Raw genomic sequence first — 27,276 nt, 5'->3', positions numbered from 1 at the left:
AAAAAATGTTTCCGTCGAAGAAATCACATGCAACTCATGTGTAGATTGTTCTTTGTATTGATTTCAAATGTATCTCTGTGTCCTGGAAAGCTATGAAATGGTCAGATAACTACTCTGATCTTAAATGCTTATTTCTTAGACAGAGGAAGGATGAGCTGGAACAAAGGATGTCTGCTCTTCAGGAAAGCCGGAGAGAACTCATGGTTCAATTAGAAGGCCTCATGAAACTGCTCAAGGTAGAATATGTCAACTTCATATTAAGCAAAACAGAAAAGCTGTGTAGTGGTGTAATGGAAAAAAGTAATTCAAGGAAAGAGACTACTATTATTGTTATTATCAATAATAATAATAATAATAATTCACAGTCTGTACGTTTCATCCCATAAACATTAGTTGTGTGAGAAATGTCCCCTCATTTATTTCAGCAATTAATTGTTTCTGTTCCCTAGATTAATACCATGTAGTTACCCTTATCTTTTCATCCTGCAGCTTGATCATCCTTTTCAGAAAAGCAGCAGTAATAGAGACTGGATCCAAATGCCCCTTTCTCTAGATCATGAATGACTTCCTTTTTCCTTTCAGATACTAAGGAGTGGTATTGTCATTAAAGCAGCCATTTATCATACTCCATTTTATAATGTGCAAAAATTCATACCCTTGATAACAGAGTCATCAAGGAGGAGGCAGAAAACCCAACTTCAGTTATTTGCAATTTTGCAAATGTATACAATTCAGGCCTGGCATAAACCCAGCATAGTCTCACTGGACTTAATAGAGATGCACCTGTGGTGTGAAAATTCTCTTCTTTTTCTGGTAACTACCTCCTTCTAACAAGGTGCCTTCTTTCTTTGATGTAGACTTTCCATAGGAATGCAGCCATGCACAGAAAAATGGCTAGTAAACTATCTTTGTTGTTCTTGAATAGTATATAGTATTCATAGTATCTTTGAACATGAGGAGCTTTCAGAAATTTGAGGCAGATTTCTTTTGTAAGTGGAATTTGGGTACACCATTTAAGTTGAAGCTGTGGTTCTATACAGCCACACCTGTTGTTCTGTATGTACAATAAGAGCAAAAATGGAAGAGCTCTGCTGGATCTGACCATCTAGTCTAGCAGTCTGTTTTCAAAAGTGGCTAGACAGGTACCTCTAGAACAGGGGTGGGCAACCTGTGTCCCTTAACCTGATTTCCAAAGCTGTATGCAGGCAATCAGCTCCACCCACTTTCAAGCGCAGTCTGTCCTTTCCTTTGCAGCTGTCTGGGTGGGGAGGAAGAAGGGGAGAGAGAGAAGGAGGGGGAGAAAGACATAGGAAAAAAGGAGTTAGCTGCACCAATTTTTTGGCTCTGGCCTATCAACCACTGACATCTGGACCCCAATAGATCGCCCCCAAAGCAATGTGGCCCTTGACAGAAAAAAGGTTGCCCATTCCAGCTTTGCAAACAGGACATAAAGTCAACAGCTTTTCCCCATTGTCCCCCCACCCACCCACCCAGCAATTGGTGATCAGAAGCACAGTGCGCTAAGTTCAAGGGATTTGTTTTACAGAGTGTAGATAACAACAGAAACCAGGTTTTTGCCTGCTCTGAATCTTCAGTTCTCCTCTACCTTCAACTTTAAACTCCAGTTCATCTAACTCACAATGGTCCAATCTTTCCTTAGGAAGAAGAATTGAAGCAGGGAGTAAGTTATTTACCCTGTAGATGTCACACTAACTCTTAAGGAGTGCTTGTGTTATCCAAGTGTATGCTGTTTGAAATCTGCTTGAAATGCGTGTACATGCTCTGGACCAATAAATAACACTATCTTGCATGCTTTTCACCTTTTATCTGAGCAGTTTAAGTACTTCATCCAGTTAGCTAATTAAGAGTTATGGTTTCCTTGAGAAGTCAGCATAAATGTAAGGGATCTCCATTGCTCACGACTGATATAGAGGCACCTTGGGCACAAAGAGTAGTAACTTTTTTAAATACTCACAATGCAAACTATAAAAATGTGTGAACATGAGCAGCTCCCTTCTAATCTGAAAGTGCAGCAATAGTTCAGGTTGGTGAGAAATGTAGCTAGCTGAGCTGAATTTTTTTTACACTGTAATGACCTTGAAACTCCTTTCTTCTATTGCTCTCAGGCAGCTGGAAAGAAAAACATAGAAAAATTTGTCCAGCAGATATTACTGAGGGCAAAGCCCTGTTTTATTTTATGTTATTTATTTTAAAATATTTATACCCTGTCATTCCATTAAAAATGTCCAAGGAGGCTAGCAACAGTTACATTTTTCTCAGTCTCAACTGGGGTAAAAGAGCAAATATATCTCTGTTGCAGAGGGAACAAGGCCAACATCCTGCCTTGCTGCATTGCACAGCAAGACTTTCACTCCAATCCAGCTCCGGACACATATTGTTACATGTGACTGTTAGTGGAGTAATACAGTACAGATGAATGACATCCCTATTTGGATGTGCATCGGAATGCCAATGTTGTCTATCCATACTGCATTATTTTCACAGCATGCACATTCAGTTGCACGTCCCCATCCACATCCTGCCACAACTACTCAATTAGACATAATTGGATAGGACAAAGGAGCATCTCCCTAGATGCGTTCCTTCTTGTACCCTTTTCACAAAAGGCTGCGCCTTTTAGAAATAGGGTGAAAAGTTCTAATAGTGGAAGTACTTTTTGTGGAGTTGAAAGGATTTGTGAAAAAATCATCCCTTGTTTCAGCTTGGCACTCTTGCATAAAATGCAAAGTTTTACAAATGTATCACAGATATTTTGTAGTTAGTGAGCTAGGCAACTGTCCATTCCCTAGCCTATGACTTTTTCATTTATATATCCCTAAGAAGAAGTTCTCGTTCAGAACTTCAGAAACGTAAAGGTGGTATTCTGTATAGAAGATGACTAGCCAGCTAATTCTTCTTTGTGAGTTACCTTAGGTTCCACCAGAGGGTGCCACATACCAAAGACCAACAAACCAGGTTTTGTTTCAAGTGTTACTTAATGGGTGGGGATGGGAGCTCTTTGCAGGGTAAATCTAAGCTTTGTTCTTATGAGATTTCATATATGTAAAGTCAACAAGGAGGTATAGATATAATTTCCATTAAAAATGTCATTGTCTTCATGATGGTAGCTGCAACAGGAAAGGAATTGGTCTGCTGCTGAACAAAACAGCAGTATAAACTTGACTGAACTGCTCTGCCAAACCAACACTCCCTAGTTTAGACCCCAAAATGCTAAACAGATTCTTCCAGGATTACGGACCCAAAGCAGCTCCCCTGCTTCTCCTCAAAAATGGTGTGAGCTAGTCCTATTTGTGTTATCTGGGCAGTAGAATTCTAGCCACTGAAGACAGTGGGATTGCAAATCTAGGAAGAGAGTGGAGTTCTCCCGCTACTAATATCTGCATTGGAACTATGGCTGCAAGCAGTGGTAATAGCAATACTGAAGTGAATCCAAGACTTGCTGCTGACTAGCGGTTTCCAGATCTTCACCAAGGTCTTCTATCCAGCAAGGGGGTGTTTAATTACCTTCCCCTTACTGGTTCAGAGTGGAAATCCACTTTGGAGTTTCAACAGAGCCGAATGAAAACATTCCACCCTTGGCCATGACTCAGAAGAGTGGTTCCCAAAGTTTTCCCCATCCCTAGTACCAAGCAACCTAGTCCCTATTAAATGGCAAACATATTTTAGTTATAGATTCCTATCTCTGTAGTCACTGGTTAGTGTGCACGATGCTAGAGCAAGTTTGCAAAACATGTAATCCCCCCAAGCTGAATGCAGTCCATCAACTATATATGTCACCCAGTGGGCCTCAAGTAAACCTATTGCTATTGCCTACTTCAGATTACAAAAATGGAGTACCTGGTAGAGAATGTATGACAGTGAAAGGATATGGTCTTTGCATGTTCTTTAGAATCTTTTGCTAATTTCCATCTACTAACTACATGACTTTTATTTATCAGAAAAATATTACCCTTCCTTCCTGATGCCTTCATATCACTTTAGGCGGCTTACATCAGTTAAAATTACAATTGCACAATAAAACCATAGCATCAGCGGCAGGAATGATGACAGATAAAAACAATCTTAAATCAAATCATTATCTACCTGCAAGGAAAAAGCCTGCCAGAATAGAAATATCTTCAATAGCCAGTGGAAAATAGCAAGAGTTGGGGCCAGCTGAACTTTATGGAACAAGATGTTCCACAACTTGGGTGCTGCCATCGAGAAGGCACTCTCACTTGTCGCCATTAACCGTGCTTCTACCATAGGTGGGATAAAGAGAAGAGCCTCTCCACCAGATCTTCGACATTGGGCAGGTTAGTAGGGGAGGAAGTACCTTTGGGTATCTCAGACCCAAGTCATTTGGGGCTTTAAGGTGATCTCCAACACTTTGATTTGCCCCTGGAAACAAATCGGCGCCCGGTGCAGACATCGCAGGATAGATGTAACATGATTGCATGGCAAGTGCCCACTAATACCCTTTGCCACCACATACTTGACCAGCTGACATTTCTAAAGTTTCCCCTGTAGAGTGCATTGCAATAATCCAGTCATGATGTAATTAAGTTATGTGTTACTGTAGCCGTGTCTGGCCTCCTCAGGAACGAGTGCAGCTGGCACACCAGCCTAGGCTGGGCAAAGGCAGTCCTGGCTACTGCCACCATCTGAGCATCTAGGTGTAAGGCTGATCCAAAAGCATCCTTGGACTGCAAACTTAATATTTCAGGGAGAGTACTACAAGCTAAATCCAAATTCCAGAGGCCTTCTCTTTGTCTGGAATAAGCTTCAGTGTATTAGCCCCAATCCAGCCTGTTGCTGCATTCAAACTGTGATTCAAACATCAACATCTTCCTTGATATTAAGTGAAAAGAAGAAATTAGAGCTGAGTGTCATCAACATAATGATGACAATGCACTCCAAATCCCCAGACCATCTGTTGTGACTGATGTTAAACACTTTGGCATGATTTAGAGAGCCTCCTTAAGTTCACACAAAAGTTTGCATGCACTCACACTGGGGTTTGTCTCCCCACCACTACAATAGTGATTTGTGCTGTATTTTAGGGCCAAACTGCATGTTACTTTGAACACATGGCTGATGCTAATCTGCATCTCCTCCACTTCTTCCAGTGATATTTCAGCTTAAGCAGAATATGTGATATGTCATCCTCAACACACTGAACATTTCTCTTACCCATTGCCAGCTGTGGGCTTTTGAGGGTCCTTGGGCAAAACAGCCTTAATGGACCCCCTTCCTCAGTGAGTCTGCCTTCTCACTGCCATTTTCACCACCTGCTGTTGTTCTCCTCTTTCTCATCATTGCTAGCATTTGCTTCCTTGACAGACAGACAGAGAGCATGTGGACAGTGGCATCTACAGCTTCCTTCTTACCAGCATCATTGTTTGGACCAGAGCGAGAGGCAGGGGAACAAGCAGGTTGCAATAGTGAAGAGGAGGAGCAACTCGAGGGGGTGTTTTTCAGTGACCCCCTGCAGTGGGCCCTTGGCAGGCACCTAACCATACCTACCCTTGATGCTGGCCTGGCCACTGCAAGCAAGAGCCAATGAAGTAGAGCCAGAACAGAAACACTGAGCATGAGGGTGATGTGGAACACTATATATGGTTCTAGGTGCCATACCTTAAGGATGTAAACAAATCGGAATGCATTCAAAAGAGGCCAACAAAGGTGGTTTGGGAAAAACATCCTATGAGGAAATATTAAAGGACCTGGTTATGTTGAGCGAAATTAGCCTGGAGAAAAGAAGACTGAGGGGAAGAGGGAATGATAGCACTTCTCAAATACCTGAAGGGCTGTCACACAGAAGAGGGCAAATTCTTGGGGGGGGCATTGCTGCCCCAGAAGGACTTAAGTTACAGAAGAGTAGATTTTAGTTGATCATTAGGAGAAACATCTTCGTAGTAAGAGCAGTTTGACAATTGGACTAATTACTGGGAGGGGGTGGGGAAAGCTTTTCCTCATTGGAGGTCTTCAGCCAGAAGCTAGACACCCGTCTGTTGGAGTTGTCTTCGCTCTGGATTTCCTGCATCAAGCAGAGGGGTTGGACTAGATGTATTTATTTTTATTTATTATTACATTTATATCCTGCCTTTTTCCCCCTTGCAAAGAACCCAGGGCAGCTTATGTGGTCCTCCTCTCCATTTTATCCTCAAAACAACCCTGTGAGGTAGGGCAAGCTGAGAGTCAGTGACTGGCCCTGTGAGCTTCATGGCCTGGAACTAGAGCCTGGATCACCTGAGTCCCAGTCCAACACTCTAACCACTACACTACACTACACTACACTACACTGGCTCACTGGGGCCTCCACCTCTATGATGCTATGTCACACAGGCATCTTCTTTAACTAAATGTTGCCAAGAGACATGGGGAAGAGATGTGGAATCGTGTCACACATACAAAGCAACTTCTAGTTTAGACTAAAGAGTGGCTTTTAAAAATTCCCCATATTTCAAATGTGGCTTGCTTTGTGGCCTGTCAGGGCTGATTCTGGAAGGATGGGTCTTGCAGCACAGTGCCAGCACCTAAGAATGTAATATTACTTAAGTAACATTCCATTAAAGTAAATTGCAGCTCTGGTTGCTATTCCAAGTACCTGAATGTAGACGTATCCTGCAGAGAAAACCATTTATTTGGGAATATAGGGGTTAAATTTGTCTTCTCCATCCACCCCCTGCAATAGGAAAAAGAAGTCTGGATTGTTCTTTAAAGTATAAGGTTTTGCTTCACCAACCAGTAGTGTTTGGCATTTACATGCCAATTTGGACTTTTATTCGAAGAATGACACCGTACATCTAAGCCATGATGGACTGTGGATCTTTCAAAGGGAAGGCAGGGGAAAATGTCACTTTCAAACCAGCAACAAGTTCCTACTTCCATTTTTTGAATTATTACAATTACATATATACTTATAATTATTTTCTAACCATCTCCCTCCCTCCCTTTCTCCCTCCCTCCCTCCCTCCCTTTATATGCTCCTTTTCCAAAGTCATCCACATTTGCATTTTACAGAGCCAAGAAGAACCCATGTAATTCTATGTACACTGTTAAACTTTTTTTTCCTTGAGAAAAAGATTTCCTATATTGCTTTTTTTTTTTTTAATCGGTATGTCTATTTAAACTCAGAATTTTTGGCTATTTCACTTCTCCTTCCCTATGTTATTCATCTCCTTTGTTTTACTAGTGTGTGCTTTTGGCCCTATTAACTAACAAAACAAGCTGATGTATTTGCTTTCTATCAGGATGATCCTGCTATTCAGCATGAGGTAGGCATTTTCTGATGATTTGCACAGCAGGCATATAACTGGAGATGGCAGCAACCAAGCCCCTTCTCTTGAAAGTCACTCTTAACCACTCATGCCTTTTTTCCAGACCCAAGGGGCAGGCTCCCCTCGCTCCTCTCCCAGTCACACTATCAGCCGGCCTATTCCTATGCCCATCCGATCTGCATCTGCCTGCTCGACTCCAGCCCACACACCTCAGGACTCTCTGACAGGTGTGGGGGGAGATGTGCAGGAAGCTTTTGCACAAGGTAAGTTGTACAAACCATCATCAGTCAAAAAGAGGTCATAGTCAGGAAGAGTCAATAAATTCCCTATCGATGTAGATCAGTACTGCTGAGGGGGCAGGGGGATTGCTCCGCAGTTCCACAACTTCTTCCCTCACCATAAATGTATCATGTTATCTGCAAAGCAGCTTTTATCATTTAACCAAGTAATTAAAAGATTGTGTTTCAGGCAAGAAGAATCAGTGAGTGGATTGGACTCGATGGCCTTGTAGGCCCCTTCCAACCCTGCTATTCTATGATTCTATGGAATGAAACAATTGCAAGAAATTATAATTGAACCTTGTTGCTCTGTAATGAAAAACATGAGAGAAAGTATGTCCCTAACTTAACAAACCAGGCTTTCTAAATTATCCTCACCAGACACAACATCCTTTATTAATCAAGTGTACAGAAAGTTGCATTGTATTCCTTGACCATTGCAATTATACTCCTTCGTAATGTGCTATTTTGCCCTACCTTGTGTGGCGATCGTTTCTGTTGCCAACTGCTTGACGGCTCAGAGTCCCTATAGCAAAGTAGTTCCTTAGTTAGGAGCATTCATTTCCCTGTATGATCTTAGTGCTATTATCCCAAAGTGCTAGAAATTTCTCATGAGTTAGTTCCATATGGATTGCTTAAAAATGGGCTAGAAAAACAAAGAAAAAACTAATTCCTCAGTAGGTTAAAAACAACAGCAACTTGGTTTGTGAATCTACCCAAGCTTAAATCTATTTGATTGGTAATGGATTTTCTTCTTCCTTTTTCCAGACACAATTCAGACATGTAATATTTCTATACAATCAAGTCATATAGATTTTTCTCCAATTTCTCCTCCACTGCAGTCTTACACTGTTGTTGTTGTTCAGTCGTGTCCGACTCTTCGTGACCCCATGGACCATAGCATGCCAGGCCTTCCTGTCCTGCGCTCTCTCCCGGAGCGTGCTCAAGTTCATATTCATTGCATTGGTGATGCTATCTAGCCATCTCATCCTCTGCCGTCCCCTTCTCCTTTTGCCTTCAGTCTTTCCCAGCATCAGGGTCTTTTCCAGAGAGTTTTCTCGTCGCATTAGGTGGCCAAAATATTGGAGCTTCAGCTTCATTATCTGTCCTTCCAATGAGCACTCAGGGTTGATTTCCTTTAGGATGGACTGATTTGACCTCCTTGCAGTCCAGGGCACTCGTAAGAGTCTTCTCCAGCACCACAGTTCGAAAGCATCAATTCTTCGGCGCTCAGCCTTCCTTATAGTCCAGCTCTCACAGCCATACATTACTACTGGGAAAACCATAGCTTTGATTAGATGGACCTTTGTCGGCAAGGTGATGTCTCTGCTTCTTACTATGCTGTCTAGGTTGGCCATAGCTTTCCTCCCAAGGAGCAAGCGTCTTTTAATTTCATGGCTACAGTCACCGTCTGCGGTGATCTTGGAGCCCAAGAAAGTGAAATCTGTCATTGCTTCCATTTCTTCCCCTTCTATATGCCAGGAAGTGATGGGGCCAGATGCCATGATCTTAGTTTTTTTTAATGTTGAGTTTCAAACCAGCTTTTGCACTCTCCTCTTTCACCCTCAACAAGAGGCTCTTTAGATCCTCTTCGCTTTCTGCCATTAGGGTGGTATCGTCTGCATATCGGAGGTTGTTGATAATTCTCCCAGCAATCTTAATTCCGACCTCTGATTCATCCAACCCGGCATTTCTCATGATGTACTCTGCATATAAGTTAAATAAGCAGGGTGACAATATGCAGCCTTGTCGTACTCCTTTCCCAATTTTGAACCAATCGGTTGTTCCATGTCTGGTTCTTACTGTTGCTTCTTGACCCTCGTACAGGTTTCTCAGGAGACAGGTAAGGTGGTCTGGTACTCCCATCACTTTAAGAATTTGCCACAGTTTGTTGTGATCCACACAATCAAAGGCTTTAGCGTAGTCAATGAAGCAGAAATAGACGTTTTTCTGGAATTCTCTTGCTTTCTCCATGATGCAGCGAATGTTGGCGATTTGATCTCTAGTTCCTCTGCCTCTTCGAAACCCAGCTTGTACTTCCGGTAGTTCTCGGTTCGCATACTGCTGAAGCCTAGCTTGTAGGATTTTGAGCATCACCTTGCTGGCATGTGAAATGAGCGCAATTGTGCGGTAGTTTGAACACTCTTTGGCGTTGCCCTTCTTTGGAATTGGAATGTAAACTGACCTTTTCCAGTCTTGTGGCCACTGTTGAGTGTTCCAGATTTGTTGGCATATTGAATGCAGCACTTTAATAGCATCATCTTTTAGGATTTTAAATAGCTCGACTGGAATACTGTCATCTCCGCTAGCTTTGTTGTTACTAATGCTTCCTAAGGCCCACTTGACTTCACTCTCTAGGATGTCCGGCTCAAGTTCAGTGACCGCACTATCATGGCTATCAGGGACATTCAGATCTTTCCTGTATAGTTCTTCTGTGTATTCTTGCCACCTCTTCTTAATGTCATCTGCTTCTGTTAGGTCCCTGCCTTCTTTGTCCTTTATCATGCCCGTCTTTGCACGAAACGTTCCCTTGAGATCTCCAATTTTCTTGAAGAGATCTCTAGTCTTTCCCATTCTGTTGTTTTCCTCGATTTCTTTGCATTGTTCATTTAAGAAGGCCTTCTTGTCTCTCCTTGCTATTCTCTGGAACTCTGCATTCAGTTGGGTATATCTTCCCCTTTCTCCCTTGCTTTTCGCTTCCCTTCTTTCGTGAGCTACTTGTAAAGCCTCATCAGACAGCCACTTTGCTTTCTTGCATTTCTTTTTCTTTGGGATGGATTTCATTGCTGCCTCCTGAACAATGTTACGGACCTCCGTCCATAGTTCCTCAGGCACTCTGTCTATCAGGTCTAATCCCTGAAATCTATTCCTCACCTCCACTGTATATTCATAAGGGATATGATTTAGGTCATACCTGAACGGTTTAGTGGTTTTCCCGACGTTCTTCAATTTAAGCCGAAATTTTGCAAGAAGCAGCTCATGATCTGAGCCACAGTCAGCTCCAGGTCTTGTTTTTACTGACTGTATGGAGCTTCTCCATCTCTGTTCTATATTGTTCTAACCCATATGCATGTTATTCTAGGCTAGTGGCACCATCGTTAAGGGTGCAGTCTTAATGTCCCTTAGTGTCCCAGGGCCTTAAGATACTGCAGACCTCGCTTTCCACCCATCTGCAAGTGGAGAAGGGTCCCGCACAAGGCCTCCTTGTTGCAGCAGCAGAAACTTCAGTGCTCTGGCAGTAGGGTGAAAAAGTCCCCAGCTCTGGAGTTGGCATACTTCATTCCCCTCTCATTTGTGTCCGTGGGAGGGAATTTTAAAAAGGAAGAATGGGGGCAGAAAATCTCCCCACCACCACCACCACCTTCTGCCCTGGGTGGTGCAATTCTCTCCCCAACCCCCCAGCCCACCTTGGATTGCTCTGCCTTCCACTGGTTTCTGCTTTCCTACATTGCACAGCATTGAGCTGTGGTTACTGTGCAGTGTAGGAAAGCAGAAACCAAATCCATATGAAAGCAAAATTTTAGCTCCCTAAAAGATCTCAAATGTGTCTTTTTATTTGCTACGCTGCAATGTAATTACATCCTGAGTTGTTAACCTTGCATGGAGTAAAAAGAGCTCTAAACATAAAGTATACTTCGCTGAAAATATTTAGTACTTTTTTCCTCTTCTATCTCAGGTGCAAGGAGAAATTTAAGAAATGACTTGCTGGTAGCAGCAGATTCAATCACCAACACTATGTCTTCTCTGGTGAAAGAGCTGAACTCAGGTCTGATGATTTAAAGCACAGTTAGGCTGTAATAGTTTAAAATGTTTTTTTTTTTAAGTGCAGCCTAGAAAAAGGCATGTATGTATGTTCCATCGAACATTTTCTAAGATGTAAAGATAGCAGCTTCCCATACCAGCCTGCCAGTGTCTTAATATCTTCCACTGAGTCCCTAGTCCAAGTGACTTCCATATCAAGTATGCTGTGTAATTACAAAGGAGAGTGCTTTCTTTGTAGAGGCACTGCAGCTTTGGAATGTCCTCCCTAAGGAGGAATAAACTGAAATGAGGACAGTTGCCCCAATCCAAGGTAACTGGAATGTAGCAATAGGCCATGCACCTGTTGCTGTGTTCAAGGAACTCCCCTTGCTTTTAACAGATGGTAAGTGTTGACAGGTTTGCCATACAGCAGCAATAATCTTTTGTGTATGAAGTAAGGTGCCATGACTTAGGTCTTCTATACACAAGGCTTTTATTGTGCGTGCATGATGGGTCATTCACAGTACTTTGTGGGTCCTTTTCATGACATCACCCTCCAGAGCCTCTCCCATGCTTTGTGACCCTTATTGTGGCTTTTTTCTTAATGGGGATAACCCACTATTTTTTAAATTGCATTTTGAAGCACTCCAACGGCTCTGTTTACTTCTGCAATTCCGCTATACCACAGCTATAGCACAGTGCCATCTAGTGGCTGTATAATGAAACATACAGAACTTGCAGAGAAAGGAAATCTCTGAAAGAAAGCATGTGTAAAGGAGTCGATCTTAATGCCGCAAAGGATCCGGAAGCAGAAGCCCTGGTAAAGGTGCAGGATAAAAGCTTGGTGTAGAGAAGCCCTTAGTGCTACACAGGTAATGCAAGATGCAGTTCTATATAAAAGAGATCCAAAGTTGTGTCAGGGTTTGGACAAAAATGTTAAGGGGTAATCCATTGATTCAACTGTGGATAGCCCAGCTGATCCCCTAGTTGGTGACTGGGAATCAGTAATAAATAGCAAGTGTGAACAGTACAGGACTGAAATAGTTAACTCAGTAAAACTGTACAAACGGATGTATTTTTAGCAATTTCAGCAACTCAGTCTATGCTAGAAATAGGAGAGAAACATGCTAGAACTCATGTAACCATAGTACCATCATCACCTTTCTTCCCACAGAAGTTGGAAGTGAAACAGAGAGCAATGTGGATTCTGAATTTGGTCGGACTCATTTTGAAGACCTTGTTCCATCACCAACTTCCGAAAAGGCTTTCCTTGCACAGATCCATGCCCGAAAGCCAGGCTACCTTCACAGTGCAGCTGCCACTGGAACCATTCGTAGTGATATGTGGGTACTCCCCCACACACTCTTGCTCTCTCTTATTCTTTTTTTCTTTCTTGCTACATATTATATATTCTCTTTTGTCTTCAATAAGACAAGCTAAGCAATCAAGTTATGTACATGTAATATTGAATTGCTCTCTTAATCAAATATTAAGCCAAGAAGAGCAATAAGGGTTGTTTTTAAGTCCAATTAAAAAATCTCACAAGGCCTTGGTAGGAAGAACTTGCAGTGATTTTAGCTTTGAAATTCAGCATTGATGCCCTTTAGGAATATTTCTGAAAACAAAAATGGAAATGGAGCCCTTTTAGAGGAAGATGAATTTAGCAATAGCTGACCCTAGCCAAAGGAAAAGGAGTATTTCCAACAGATACGCTGGAAATGTACACATATTTTTACTTTCCTTGGGATGAGAAAAAGATGGGCTGTTTTCTGCTGAAGATCAGGGTGTTGCTGTGATTTCAGATGTGAATCTAGGGTCTGATCAATAATTGAAGTAATGTCAAAAGCCTTTGGTCAGGATCCAAAGAACCACACATCATTCTAGTCATGTGTGCCAATGGGAACTTTGGGCTTATTGGTATGCACTCAGAAAATTTGGGGACCAAGCCCATAAGACACAAATCTGCATAAAATCTGCATGTGTGCTAATTTAGGAATTTATATATTTAGGATTTATTTAAAATTCACAGGAGGCAAAGCGATCCAATTAATTTTTCATCAAATTAATTTTTCAATTAATTTGCGCCCAAAGCCAAATCAACCCTAACCAATTGAAGATGGTTTTATTAAGCTTAATTGCCTTGTGGGGGGAGAGATGTTGCACCATGAGGGAAGGGGTGAGTTAACCTTTCCCTCTCCAGCTGCAGTCTCCCTTGAAAGTTGCCTTGTCCATAGCAATTGAGAGAAAAAACCTGTTCATTGGCACCAGTAGACACTCAAGGCTCTGTGGAATAGGTCTGGGCCCCTGGGAAATAGATTCAGGGCTGGGGCACCATGGGTCCAGGCCTAGCAACACACTTGGGCTTATGTTCCTCAAAAGTTTACCCCCTCCCTCCCTATGCCACACAACAAAACTGCTTTTGAAACTTTCAAAAGTAGTGTGTGGTATAGGATGGCAGTTTGCTGTTCAGAGTAAAAAATCTCCCTGGTCGTGCCCAACATGTTGGGCATGGCTAAAATAGCTCTTTGGATCCTGACCTCTGTATGGCATTATTAATGCCAAGAGGTGCAAGGGATGGCTTGACTGCTTGGAACCAGAAGTGCTATTTCTTTACTTCTAATCCCCACAGTCCAGTGCATCACCCTCTACTGGTCCCTACGTGGTCGTGCAGTGGACAGGAACCAGTTCAACCTACATAGTCCACATTGTTAGCTTTCTGCATTCACTGTGAGTGTTGTAGGTAAACTAGTATTTGTCCATCTTCAGGACACTGCCTGTGTTTTCAGCTGTGTATTCCAAAGCCTGGACATAGTGCTGAGTGGAGGGCTGATCTACACGTTCAGCTAAGAGAGCAATCCTATGATACCTGGAGAGTGTCCCAGGGACGATAGGATTTTTGGGAGTCCCCCTCCCAAAGCTGTAGACACTGCTATGACATCAGGAAGGGGACTCGAAAATCCAGTCCTGATCTCTCCCCCACCCCTTGCAGCCGCCTTGGAAAGAACCGCACCTGCTACTTTTTGAGGTCACAAAGTGGTTTCAGAGAACTGTAGAGGTTGAAAAGGGGGCTTCCTGGTGTGTGGTGAGAGGAAAGGCAAGGATACAAGAAATGCTATGGCCACTCCAGCCCCAGTGGAGCTCCTGCCAGCATGACTCCTCTAGATGTGCTTAGGGACCCTTCTAGAGAGAAAAAAAAGTGGGGGATGGAGAGGCAAAAATTGCCTCCATCACTCCTCCTGCTCTGCCAGCCCAGCAGGGTTCAGGGTCTCAGAGTTCCTAGGCTTCCATTTAACAGGGGCACAATCCACAGATTTGCACCCCAAATTACTTGTTCCTTCCTGGATTGATGGTCACATTTTTAATGCTCCTATGTTGAAAAAAAACACCCTCCCTACAAGTAGAAATCTAGCATATCAGGAAAGAGCTAGGCAAGAATCTGTCTTCATGATGTGCTAGTTTAGTACATGCAGGGGGTTTTTTACACGGGGAAGTGTTTATAAATGCAACCCCCAACTTTTAGTCTGACATGGTACTGTCCAGGGAGGAATCTTCAGTTTGATACTGCTGAACATGTAGCATCTGTTATCTAGTAATTATCCTAGAATGTACTGCAGGTGGGAATCTCCTCTCCATGTGAGTAATCAAAACCATCTGAAAGATAAAGTGTGTGAGGGAAGGTACTAGGAAATAAACCCCCAGTTCTGAAGGAATGCATAAGCAGTTAAAAGAAAAAGCACAAAACTGATCTTGTATTTCAAAATTCATGAGGACAGCATAAGTGCTTTAGGGAATTTTAGCATTTGTTTTTATTTTAGGAAGCTATTTATTAATAATTGCATTTAGGGTTACAGAAGATGGAGACCCTTACGTTAGAGCAGATGATGAGAACTATGAAAATGATTCTGTCCGCCAGCTAGAGAATGAGCTCAAGATGGAGGAGTATTTGAAGCAAAAGCTGCAGGATGAAGCTTATCAGGTAAAAAGGAAATAAGAGCTCAACAAAATTATCTAGGTTAAATTAGAACCAATAAATTACTATGTGCTAAGTTTTATTTCTGTTGGATCAGAAGTGCATTCTTTGTATGGTGAAGAGGCTTCAGATTCCAAATAATACTTTCACTCATTAATTTCTGTCTGTGAGTAATCAGGAAGTACATTATGTACTGAAAAGAATAAGACTGACATTAACCTTCACAAGCTGTTACTTGGTGCATCACAAATGCTAGTAACATTCTCTGTCAACAAGGTGCTTTTTACTGAATCACAATGGGAGTGGAGGTTGGCTCACACAAGCATGTTTGGCACTGTAGAATAAAGTGATGATTTGCATGTGTGAATGAGCCATCACAGATTTCATCTCCACAGGTCCAACTTTTATATTGTCCAATGCCATCTCACAGTGCTTTTCAGTGGAGCTAAGAGCTGATTTCAAAAGCCAATTAGCCGTCATGCAACCAAAAAACCAAAAACAGATGGTCGGTCCAGTCCTGTGGCACAACTAAAATGGTTGCTGCTATGCCAAAGCATAATTAGCTGGAATCCTGTGCTCCCCCAGCACAGTCAACAGCACAGTCATAGCAGCACAAAGGAAGCACTGCAGCAGTGGCCGCTCCCACAGAGTCCCCGGCAATTCTGTGGCCACATACTGATTATAACATCACTCCGACAACGGCCAGTGGGAGCTGGTGGTTCTGATTTCATTGGGGCTGTGAATCAGAACCAGCCAGAACTATGAAGGAGCTATCTAAGGTGCTGAACCCTATCCCCAAAATGTATTTCAGCACTTTGGATAGCTCCTTTAGAGTTCTGACTGAAACCCCGAGCGGATTTGCAGCCCCATGGAAATTGGAGCCACCAGCCTCCACTGGGCATAATTATGCATGAAAGGCACGAGTCAGCACAAATTTCTCGATAGCATCAATCAACCCACTCCACAAGCATACTGCCGGGAAAAGCCCACGGTGTATCCAGGGGTTCAGAGAATAGCAACCCATGCCTCCCCTAACTACTGGCATGAGATGTAGTAGCAATCCTATCCTCACCCACCATAAGGCTGGGACAGGACATAAGATTGCACCTTATGGTGCAATCCTGCTCTTGAGCATGTTAAGGACAGGATTGCATCATAAGGCTGCAATCCTTGGCACAGTTAGCTGGGAGGAAGCCACATTAATAATAGTGGGACTTATTTTGAAACACACATTCATAGTGTCAGGCTGTATGGCCCTCATTGGTGTGGGGGGGGGGAAATGGTTAAGTTATGCCACATATAAGGCTTATTACTAGAATTAGGGTACTTTCTCTTGAGTTGAAGCTTTGAACAATATGAAAATGCACTTTCTGTTTCACTATATGTAAAAAATACTCCTTGAACAGGGTAGATTTGCTCAGGCCAAGAAGGTGGTGCCACGTACTTAATCATCATTTTGTTCCAGGTACACATGCCTAGAAAATAATGCTGTAACTGAACAATTGATTGGCTAGAACTTAGTCATTATTTATTTATTTAAATACATTTCTATACCTCCCAATAGCCAAAGATCTCTGGGCATTCACAATAATTAACAGTTCTTGAATTACATCTGCCTATCAAAGAAATCACATTCCTTTGGTACTACAAACAACTCTAGGAGGAAGAATTAGAAGAGATTCTTCCTTTCATAGTTGATCTAGCTTTGGAGTTTGTAGCAAATAACATTTGTATTCGGAACAGCAAATTCAGTGCTTACCCCCTCCTGCTCCTATTGGCAATAGAACCGTCTTATAGTTTCTTCTTGCACGCAAGCCTCTTTATTTCCTGTATACTATTATCGCATGCCAACACTCTCTCACCTCTCTTGTGCACCGTTATCTATGGAATGCTACACTGGTTTGGCTGCTCACTTCTTCAGTTTTCTTTTTTTATTCACAGGTCAGCTTGCAAGGATGAGTAACTATCCTTGTATTCTCCCCTCAAAGTAAGTATTATGTTAGTCTAAAACTCTTGTAAGCAACTAGTTTTACTAGCAGGCCACATTGAATGGGTGCATGTGTGAAGGGGGAAAGTAGCCAAACCCAAGTCCCAAAGAGGACTACTGGCAAATCCAGACATCCTTCATCTCTTTCCCTTCATGTTACCTAAGAAAGAGCATATATACCAGAGTGCATAACCAAAAGGAGAAAGCCTTCCATTGCTAGCACATTCTAGTTGGTATCTCTGTGTGCTCTCTTGCTCTTGCCAGGAAGGCAAGTGGAGAGGCATACAGTGAGAGGGGGTTGTTTACCTCACTCATGTTTATGTTTCCAACTCTCCCTTCATCGATTTCAAGAAATCCAGAGGGGAGGCAGGTAGAGAGGAGCTTTGCAGCTGTAGAATCTATGGTACCCCACAAACACCAGATTGGACCTAGAGATGCTGACTTCTAGTCTAGTAGAATGATTTGAGATAAATTTTGGCACCTTGTAATTTTAAGTTCCATCTAAAATGTATAGTCAACGTATGTTCTGCATACATTAACTACTCAACTCATGCAATCGCCCACAGTTCTCACAAGGGTAGCATTAAAAGCATTTATAACTTGCTGTTTGTTCTACTCATAGTTAAGTAACAGGACTAAAATGCATCCCACCAACCTTATTATTGCATACTCTTTCAGCACTAGTGAAATTGCCCTCTGTCCCTCTCTGCAGGAGTGTTGTGTCAATAACTTTTCCTCTGTTCTTAAGAAAGTGAACTTTCACACAATGTGTGTGTGTGTGTGTGTGTGTATGTGAGAGAGAGAGAGAGAGAGAGATTGAGCAGCTAAGATGTTTGGCTAACCTAGGGAATATTAATCACAATGAACTTTCACTCACAGTTTGTTCTGCTGCAACTGGACTTATCCACTAGGTGTGAGAAATCAAAGATCATGGTGCTGACCATATCCTTGTGGTGGTTTTGTGTATTACAGAAATAATAGAAACTTTTGTTTATATAGGAACTAGGGTGCTATAGCCTAACTCCAGAAAGATGTACAGTTCAAGATGTTGTTGTACACCTTCACATTTACTCTCTACCAGTGTATTGTAAATCTCTTGCAGTTCTACTGTAATTGTTCAGACAGAACTTGCTCATACTGAGCTGTACTGAGAAAGCTAAGTGGCTTGTCTTTGTGGGCTTGATAACATAAAACTATAGCCCCAGGATACCAATGTACACTTTCTACTCATTTTATATTTGTCCAAGATAATACTCTTAAGAGGAATGATATGGAAACCTGCCCAAAATAATTGTTCCTATTTTGGTTCAACTGATTTCAGTTTATAAACCTGTTGTTTGGATGCAAGCTAACTGGCACCTACTCTGATTTGTTAAAAAGTGCCATCATGAGTTATATGTCAGGTCCAGCTTGCTCTACTTTTGAAAACGATATTTTGTAAGCTGTGTTACAAGATTTTTACCAGCCAGATTCTTTTTTTTTTTTTTAATTCCTGTTTTGCTTTAAACAACTTGCATGTTGATGCCAGGATAGGATTATTCCAGAAGCTTTGTTGAATCTCCCTTTATGGTTTATAATGTGTAACAGAGGTATAGATGTTTCGAGAAATTTAAAATTAGCTTTAAAAGCTCAAAATGTAGCTGAGCAGCCCACTCTAGAGAAAATCAGTCACATTGAAGTCTCATTAAAGTCAATAGGAGTTAAGTTAGTTGCAACTATCGTAATTCAAATTGCTAAATCAGCACCATATTGAATCACATCGCTTCATGATATTTGAATTCCTCTGCAAGGTTTAATTCTTTCTGCATACAAGAGAAGTAGCAACAGCTGCTTATGTTCTTGTTCAGATAAACGTCTGGCTGGCAGCACATCAATATGCAAGACTAGAAGCTTTTTAGGTTTTCTTGTTTCCATTAATCATGTACAGCTATTTCCCCACTTCAAAAATAGATCATGTTTTGTCCGCTTTATTTTAGTCATTTACAGAATGAAGTCAAGATTTTATTGTAGAACTGAATGTTTGTGCATAGTATTTCAAATAAAGACAAATGAACCAAAACAAATACATCTTGGAAAATATGCATGTTCAAGCAGCCTTCCAGGTACATACCTGATGCAGAGACACATCTAAATGGCCATCACAGTTATCTGCATCACATATGGGCATATTACGAAGCTCAGACTGCAAGAGATGCTAGCCTAAACCTACAAAGGAGAGCTGAAAGAATCTCCTCCTCACAGGGCCAGGTGAAATAAAAAGGAAGCATTGGTCTCTTCAACCTGGGAATGGTTGAGGAGGGTCCTGGACAGACTCCAGTTTCAGTCATATGCATATCCCAAATGAGTTATTTGCACTAACACATCAGTCTGCAATCTGGATCTACTGTTTCAACATGGTGGGTGGTTCTACTCCTACACTCTAAGATGTGTTTTATTTGCACAAACCCTGATCCAACAATCCATTGTGCTTGCGGGAGCTCTGATATACTCATAGAGCTTCCACGTTCTTTTCAATGGAGGGGCCAGGGCCACTCATACGTTGAGTAGCCCTCTCTACTCAAGTACAGGGAATTCCCTATGTCCCTGAATAAGCTGTTTGAGAGGGTGGTTGCTGGGCTACTCCAGTCTAGACGCTCTTGAATGCCAATGATTATCTGGATACATTTCAGTCCAGTTGCAGGCTTTGACTTGACATGGGATCAGCTTTGATTGCCCTGAGGTATGACCTTGGCTAGAAGAAGGCAGGGGTAGGGTGTCCTGTTAATTCTTATAGACCTCTAAGTGGCTCTCAATACCATCAGTCATTGTATCCTTCTAAAGCAGCTTTCTGAGGTGAGGATCAGGAGTATTTCACTTCTGTGGTTTCATTTTCTGGACAGTCATTTCCAGAAGGTGTCACTGGAGGCTACTGCTCTGCCCCATGGCAGTTGTGCTGTGGTGTGCTGCAGAGCTCTATTTCTCCTCCCCATGCTATTCAACATCTGCATGAAACCACTGAGTGGGGTCCTCCTGGGGTTTGGTATAACTCTACTTTGGACTGGATGAGGACCAGTAAATTTATGCTCAAGTTAGACAAGATGGAGGTACTGTTACCAGGTAGTTTGTCTAACCTGAGATGGGGGTGTTCTACTTGTTTTGGAAAGGGTTGCACCCCCTCTGAAGGATGAGGTTCACAGTCTGGGAGTGCTATTACATCCAGCTTGGAGGCCCAAATTGAGTTCCATGGCATGAAACAGCTTTCACCATGAGAGACATGATAGAGGTATGCATGGTGTGGGGAAAGGGAGAAAAATGTCTCCCTATCCACTATCTCATAATACTAGAATCCAAGGTCATCCCATTAAGCTGATTGGTGGGAGCTTCAGAACAAATAAAAGGAAGTACTTCTTCATGCAGCGCATAGTTAAACTATGGAATTCACTTCCACAAGATGTAGTGATGGCCACCAATTTGGATGGCTTTAAAAGGGGATTGAACAAATTCCGGGAGGAGAAGGCTATCAATGGCTACTAGTCCTGATAGCTATATGCTACCTCAGAGGCTTCTGCTACTCTGCGTACGTACACCAGTTGCTGGGGAACATGGGTGGGAGAGTGCTGTTACATTTATGTCCTGCTTGTGGGTTTCCCATGAGCAGCTAGTTGGCCACTGTGTGAGTAGAATGCTGGACTAGATGGACTTTGGTCTGATCCAGCATGGCTCTTCTTATGTTCTTACCAGTTTAAGCTGGTGCACCAGTGCAGCCCCTCCTGACAGAGGAAATCTGGCCCCAGCTATCCAGGCTGTAAGGAACATTCATTCCATTTGGCCAAATGCACAGAGCAGGGTAATAAGTGCTAAAAGCAACGAACAAGTAATGTGCAGGAGCTCTGTATATACCATTATGGGCATGCAGAGCTCTGGATCAGGGAAGCACTGTAGACTGATAGCTTTTTGTTTTCCCACTAATATGCATCAGGCAATATACAAGCTTAACAGTATGTCCCTGTACATTATGACAGTGGCTGCCATCAAATTTCTGTTAAATATTTCTTGACAGGAAAGCTGCAGTCAAATGGACAACGAAAGTGATATAAGAACTGAGGAGGAGGAGGAAGAGAGCTGCACTCAGACTGATGATAGAGATAGCCTGGCTGCCAGCTTTATAGAAGAAGTGAAACAACATGTGCAGCATCTCTGACATAAGTTAACCAACTAGATCTGAAGACTGTAGCACATTACTTTTGTTCTACAAGTTGTAGTTTGTAGGTGTTTGTTTTGAAGAAGAAAAAATAAAAGATTTTTATTTAAAGCTAACTTATATCAGCAACATCTTATGTAACATGGCTCATTACTGGTGAAGAACACAGGCTGAAAAATGCTGTTGTTACAGTTAACAGCAGAACTAACAAAACACAAGCCCTTTGCACATACTGTTGAACCTGTTCAGTTTACAATGACAATATTAATACTGTTTATATTAGGAGTTTGATTTCTGAATAGTTTGAGATTTTAAAACACTTTCCTACGCACTGTACATTGTTTTTCCACAGAGGAAATTTTAAAAGCTACAATGATGCATTTAACACTGAATGAATATACTCCTGAGTGTACATATTTATAGCCCAAAAGCTAAGTATTAGACTATGGTTGCAATTCTGAATCCAGTTGCATGTGCTGAAATCTCATAGATATCAATGGGATTTAACTGCACATGACCAGGTGCAGGATTGCAACCTTGGATTACAATTTGTTTTACAGTCTTTCTGCAAAAAAACAAAAACAAAACAAAAACAGACTTGTACAAAATGCACTACAAAGTATCTCTATGATTTAGGGCTACTACATAACTTAGGAATGTTTTCTTTCAAAGTAATCTAACAAATCAGCCATAGAAGTTAGTGTAAATATTTTCTTTCCAAATAGATATCATATACAAAAGGCAACATTCAAATAATATAGAATCTAGTTTTTAAAATCAGCACAGATCTTCTTAAAACTGTGAACTATGTTATAAAGCTGTTTATAAACCACAGGTGCCATAAAATCCCTACACTAACGTTACGTATAATCTTTCATAGTATTTGTTTTATTGCTGTTGTAGAACTTTAGTAAGCATGTGTTCTTTCACATTTCTCCATCCTTCATATCCTGTTTGTTGAGGCCTTCAGCTTTAAATGTACAGGCTTTAAAAGTGCGCTTGCAACTATTTTCTTTTATTTCTGAATGTGCATTGCCTTAGCCAGCCACCAGATGTTCTGCATGCATTCTTGGAAATGTGTAGCGAGACTTTCTTTCAGGGCTGAATGAGGATATTAGCTATCTGTGATAAGCACAGGAGGGAAGAGTGCCCTTAAAAAAAAAAGATATATAATTAAAATGATGTCCCTTGGATTAACTCTTAACATCCTATCTCTCACTACAGCAGTGAGAAGAAAGATCATGGGCCTTCGTTGCATCAGGATTATAAAAGGGGGGAAATGTTGCAATGATTTTTTCCAGCTTTTGTTATGCAGTGAATTAGCTTGTAACAACTCACATCAGTGATCTTTTAGTTAGGAAGAAAACAGTATGCCAGGGTATTGATGAAGGCATTTCATACATGGTACAACAATGCTAATATCAGGCATCAGTTTAGAACAGGCTCAATTCTATAAATCCTGATTTTCATAGAAAATGTAGTTTTACTAACAGTACTTTTTCCAAAGAGCTTGCATACAGTTTTGTCCAAATTAGAAGTTTTATCTGCCTGCCGATTCTACAAGGGATAAGCATTAGACAAAGGTTATTTAGCTACTGTTCACATATGTACAAAATCATTGTATATATTTCAGCATTGTCTCTAAGTAGTCAAATCACAGAATTCAGACAACTGCAGAAAATAAAATAGGTTTACATAGAGACACCCCCAACCCCACCTTTGCAATAACTAATCTTTACTCCTATATCTATCAACCTGACATGGTGGGCACTATTCATAACCTGTGACAGCTTACCTCTCCTACACCCTTTTCTCAGGAACTGGTTACCCTCTACTAGTGCCTAGCACTCATCAGTTAAAACTACTACAGTATATTGTTAAATCTTGCTGATACCTCAGGACTCCAACCAGATATTTCCTGAAGAGAAGCAAAATGGAATAGAACATAGCTATATCCAAATGATCCAAATTCAGCCACATAACTACAGTTGGAGTGTTAACCTTGTTGCTTTAACACCAACCTTTATTTGTACATCGACACTGCATGTAAGATCCATGCATGAGTCTAAGCACTGCAAGATCTGTATAGCACTATTATTGTCTTCACAACCCCAGCACCATTCGCTCAGCACTGGTTTCGGCACAGAATCCCCAAGCAGAGCTTTAGGTGGCCTCTTGTACTCTGGAACTCAAAGATTAAGCACTGTTTTATTTGCCTCTCCAGAACCAAAACCTGGTTTCACTATGTTACCCAGCTGTTAAGCTGGCAATGGCCCAGCAAGGGCAATGCTTTCCCCTGATTTCTCTCCAACATGTGGTAGGGAAGTGGGAGTGCGGGAATCCAACCTCTGTGGCTACCAGACACCAACATGCAGGCATAACATTTGAATTAAAGTGTACATGCTTAAAACCCCACAGATGTCGGTCCAGATCACATGGTCAATTCCCAGATTTTATTTGGGATGTTAGTTGTGCTGCTGAGGCATTCAGGAATTAGATTTTATGCATGTGCCCTATTCAAACAGGCGCAGATGTGGATGTCTGGTGGGACAGGTATGCCTGGTGGGTGGCACAGAAAGGCACAATCTCCCAAACTCAGAGACACTTACACACATGTAAGAGTGGTTAGGTGAGAGTTTTGTCCCAACTGGACCTATGTTTTAGCCCACTCAGTCCTTGTCTGTTTGTTCAACTTGGTTTGGATTGTGGATTGTGAACTTTAAAGTTACAGAAATGGTTGAACTGGCCTTTTATGTACGGCCAGTTATTGCAGCCAAAAATTAATGATGGATTGTCAATGGAAAGGTGGTTAGGAGGCAGGAATCAGAATGTGAAGATTAATAGGATTCTTGAATGTTGAAAGAAAAGATGGAGGATAGATACTCTGTAAGTAGTAATGTTAATTAAAAACTGCATTAAAAGGTGCGTGGCCTTTGTTGTGATAATATGTATTTTCTTATAAGCATGAGACAAAAATGTTGCACCATTATTTAGCACAGTTGTCTGCCTTTACTTTAATCATCTCCCATTCTTATTAGTTTCGTAGAATTGCTGTAGATATATATTGTAAATATTGCAACTTCAGGTTGCAACAGTTAGGTTGGTTCAATTCAGTGCAAGGAGCCTTGAACGACAAGCACTCCACTGTGTTCTGAGAAGAGAGGGCATTTTTACTTGCGAACCAAAAATGTATGAAGAGTTACATCTTGAGGCTACTAACTGTCTGATGTTTTTAACTACTGTTATTTCTCACTAGTCCAGACAGACACACACTACAAATTTCACATTATTCATTGGTATTGTAAACAACTATTATTGTATGGGGGGATTTTGTATTGCTGTTAAGTATTGTTTTGTGTGTGTGCGTGTGTTCAAACCTACTGAGGACATGTTATATTTTGAAGTGATTAAACTATTTAATTGTGTGTCTATATTTTGGAATGGAATTATTTCTTCATTAAAAAGAATTTTTAAAAGTAATTAATCAAGCCTCAGTTTTTGTTGTTTACTCTGGCTTAGGGATTCATTTCCCCCCAGGTTAGGTGAATTCTTCCTCAGGCTCATACAGATAACTCAGTGTGAATTTATAAAAGCATTTCTGTCCAACTGTTCTTTTTTAACAATAATTTCCAAGTAAACTAATATCCAGAACAAAAAATAATCATGAAAGTTTTAAATGACAAAAAATCAAGACCAGACAGGAGGATCAGATAAGATTACCAACATCAAGATAGCCAGATATGAGACTCCAGTTAAGCCAGAACAAAAATGCCTTCAGGTGGTACTGGAATAGCATCAGGGAGTTCCACAATCTGGGCATCACAATGAAAAAATACTATACCATTAAGAAAACAGCATGGATGCTATTTTGTCTTGATTGGTAATGAATACACTTTCAGGGGAGTCAGGAGCTATAACTCCACTAGAAACATTAGAATTGCTATCTTTTTTTTCCCCTCTCAGGGCTTCAATGGGCAACATTCAACATCATGCAAGCAGACTTTTGCTTGTGCAATAGGACTTTCCCTTCCTCTCCTCCTCCCTGCACTCTCACAAATCGGGGTGGGGGGTGGGGGGAATCCGTTCTGCCAACTTTGTCCATTCCATTTTACTGGATTTCACCCAATGTCTTGTATGTCATTCAGAAATTCAGCAGGTGAGAATTTCTACCTGTCCCACAGCTCTTTTAAAAGCAGAGGAGCTCTGCCAAAAACAGGTGACAGCCCTTCTCTAGTAAAAATATTAGTACTTACTGACTGATAGTGACTCTAGTTTTGGATACACCCCCTACTTTTGAACAGGAAAAGTATAGCTTGACCATTCCGTCTTACATGAAAATCCAACTAAGAGCAAGCCCTGCCATTAGCAGAGCAAGGTTGCTGTTTCAGGCAGCTGATTTTGGATGTCAGGAAAGGACAGCAAATGATATTTATTTTTGTTGTGTCTTAAATACTAGGAAAGGTGGGGTTTTCGTCCTTGGGTATCAAAATAACTTGACTGGCCTTGGGTACTATGGCTATACACCTTGACTTGGGGGAAAAGGCACCATATCCTGCTCTGCTTCAGGCAGCATAATGTTTTGGGCTGGCCTTGTGTGTTACTAAAAAATGAAAGTGAAACTTACAGTATAGGTGCTCATGAGCTGAGCGGGTTGGTCCATGTGTGCTGTTAGGTATACACAGAGATCCCACAAATGCAGCTCTGTGTCTCCAGGAGGGCTTCTGGTGAGAAGTGGTGCAAATCTCCCATGTGCAGAGCAGATTTGGGTGGATGACTGCATCACCCCTATGTATTTGTCATGGACCAGGACCCCAAACCCTCAGAGGATCCTGGCCCGTTGTCTTCAGAAAAAGGGCCTCTAGAGTTAATGGTTCACAGAGATGACTTGGCCAGAGAAAGGTGGCACAAGGCTTCCACCACTCCAGGACCCGATTCTCCAGAAAGTCCCCAGGGTTTGGATCTCCCATGTCCAGAGGAGGTTGCATTATTATCCTCGCACTGTTAAGGACTCTGACCATGAAGACAGTAGCATACCCTAGCCACTCCCATGTCCTTTCAGCCTGAGACTGCTAAAACATACTAGTCTCCTTTAAAAGACCAATCCCCAGCCAGTATAGAAGTGGGGCCAACCACCCTAAAAGCAGCCAAACTCCTATTTGAGCCTCAGTCTTGCTCTGCTTCTTGTTAGAGTAACCTTGTGTGGTTTTCAGCCCCATTTGGAGCTTTCTGTGGTGCTAATCTCTGTCTTGCTTACCTGAGAAACCTGGCCTAACCTGAACCTGCTCAAGATCTGATTCAGAGAGATCGCTGCAACCCAGGCTACAGCACACGGCATCAGCAGAACCCACAGCTCAGAACAGTGTTATTACAGTATTGTTAGTACAGTATTACTATTAACCTTTCTCCTTATTCCAGTTGTGCATTTGAAAATTGGCCTTGTGAGAACAAAGGCAATGCAAAGGTAAAAGCAAAAAAATTTATAAACCTCAGCCTTTTAGAAATGCCAGTTTGTATTTCTAAGATCTAACTAGTATTTCTACAGTCTCTTCTCATTTTATTATTGCTTTGTTTTAATTTCAAATGGAATTTTATTTGCCTAACACATGTCGTTAGTGACTTTTGGACTTGCAAGTCAAAAGTTGAATATGAACAATGAATAAATCAATAAATGTATGGCAAGAGATTGCCCCTTAGAAACCCCTAATGTCTTTGTCCATCCCCATACACCCTGTTTCCCAGTAGAATAGGGCTCCTGCCACACAGCTGTTTGGTGGGCTGTTGGGAAGCTGATTTGGTTGGGAAACAGAGTGTCCAATGCTGACTGTCCTTGGACACCC

The 27,276-nt window shown here is 41.7% G+C and overlaps 1 protein-coding gene across 12 annotated transcripts in view; it reads left to right on the top strand.

The window, feature by feature from the left end:
- The window catches only part of DTNA (dystrobrevin alpha), a 223,494-nt gene extending 198,574 nt beyond the window's left edge, over positions 1–24,920 (top strand). For 8 of the 12 annotated variants that reach the window (XM_084849611.1, XM_084849614.1, XM_084849609.1 and 5 more), the window contains 7 exons: positions 140–236; positions 7,387–7,546; positions 11,238–11,327; positions 12,477–12,645; positions 15,146–15,278; positions 17,214–17,259; positions 21,299–24,911. In XM_084849611.1, coding sequence (XP_084705737.1) covers positions 140–236; positions 7,387–7,546; positions 11,238–11,327; positions 12,477–12,645; positions 15,146–15,278; positions 17,214–17,231 — 667 coding nt within the window. In that variant the 3' untranslated portion in view covers positions 17,232–17,259; positions 21,299–24,911. Of the gene's footprint in view, positions 1–139; positions 237–7,386; positions 7,547–11,237; positions 11,328–12,476; positions 12,646–15,145; positions 15,279–17,213; positions 17,260–21,298 lie in introns of all 12 variants that reach the window. The other 4 variants (XM_084849615.1, XM_084849612.1, XM_084849616.1 and 1 more) reach the window with 2 other exon arrangements.
- Positions 24,921–27,276: the final 2,356 nt, after the last annotated feature.

Source organism: Heloderma suspectum, chromosome 4 (genome assembly GCF_057233095.1).
Source record: "Heloderma suspectum isolate Gila_16-S chromosome 4, 16-S_ref, whole genome shotgun sequence".
Lineage (NCBI taxonomy): Eukaryota > Metazoa > Chordata > Lepidosauria > Squamata > Helodermatidae > Heloderma > Heloderma suspectum.
This window is presented reverse-complemented; position numbering and strand designations above follow the sequence as displayed.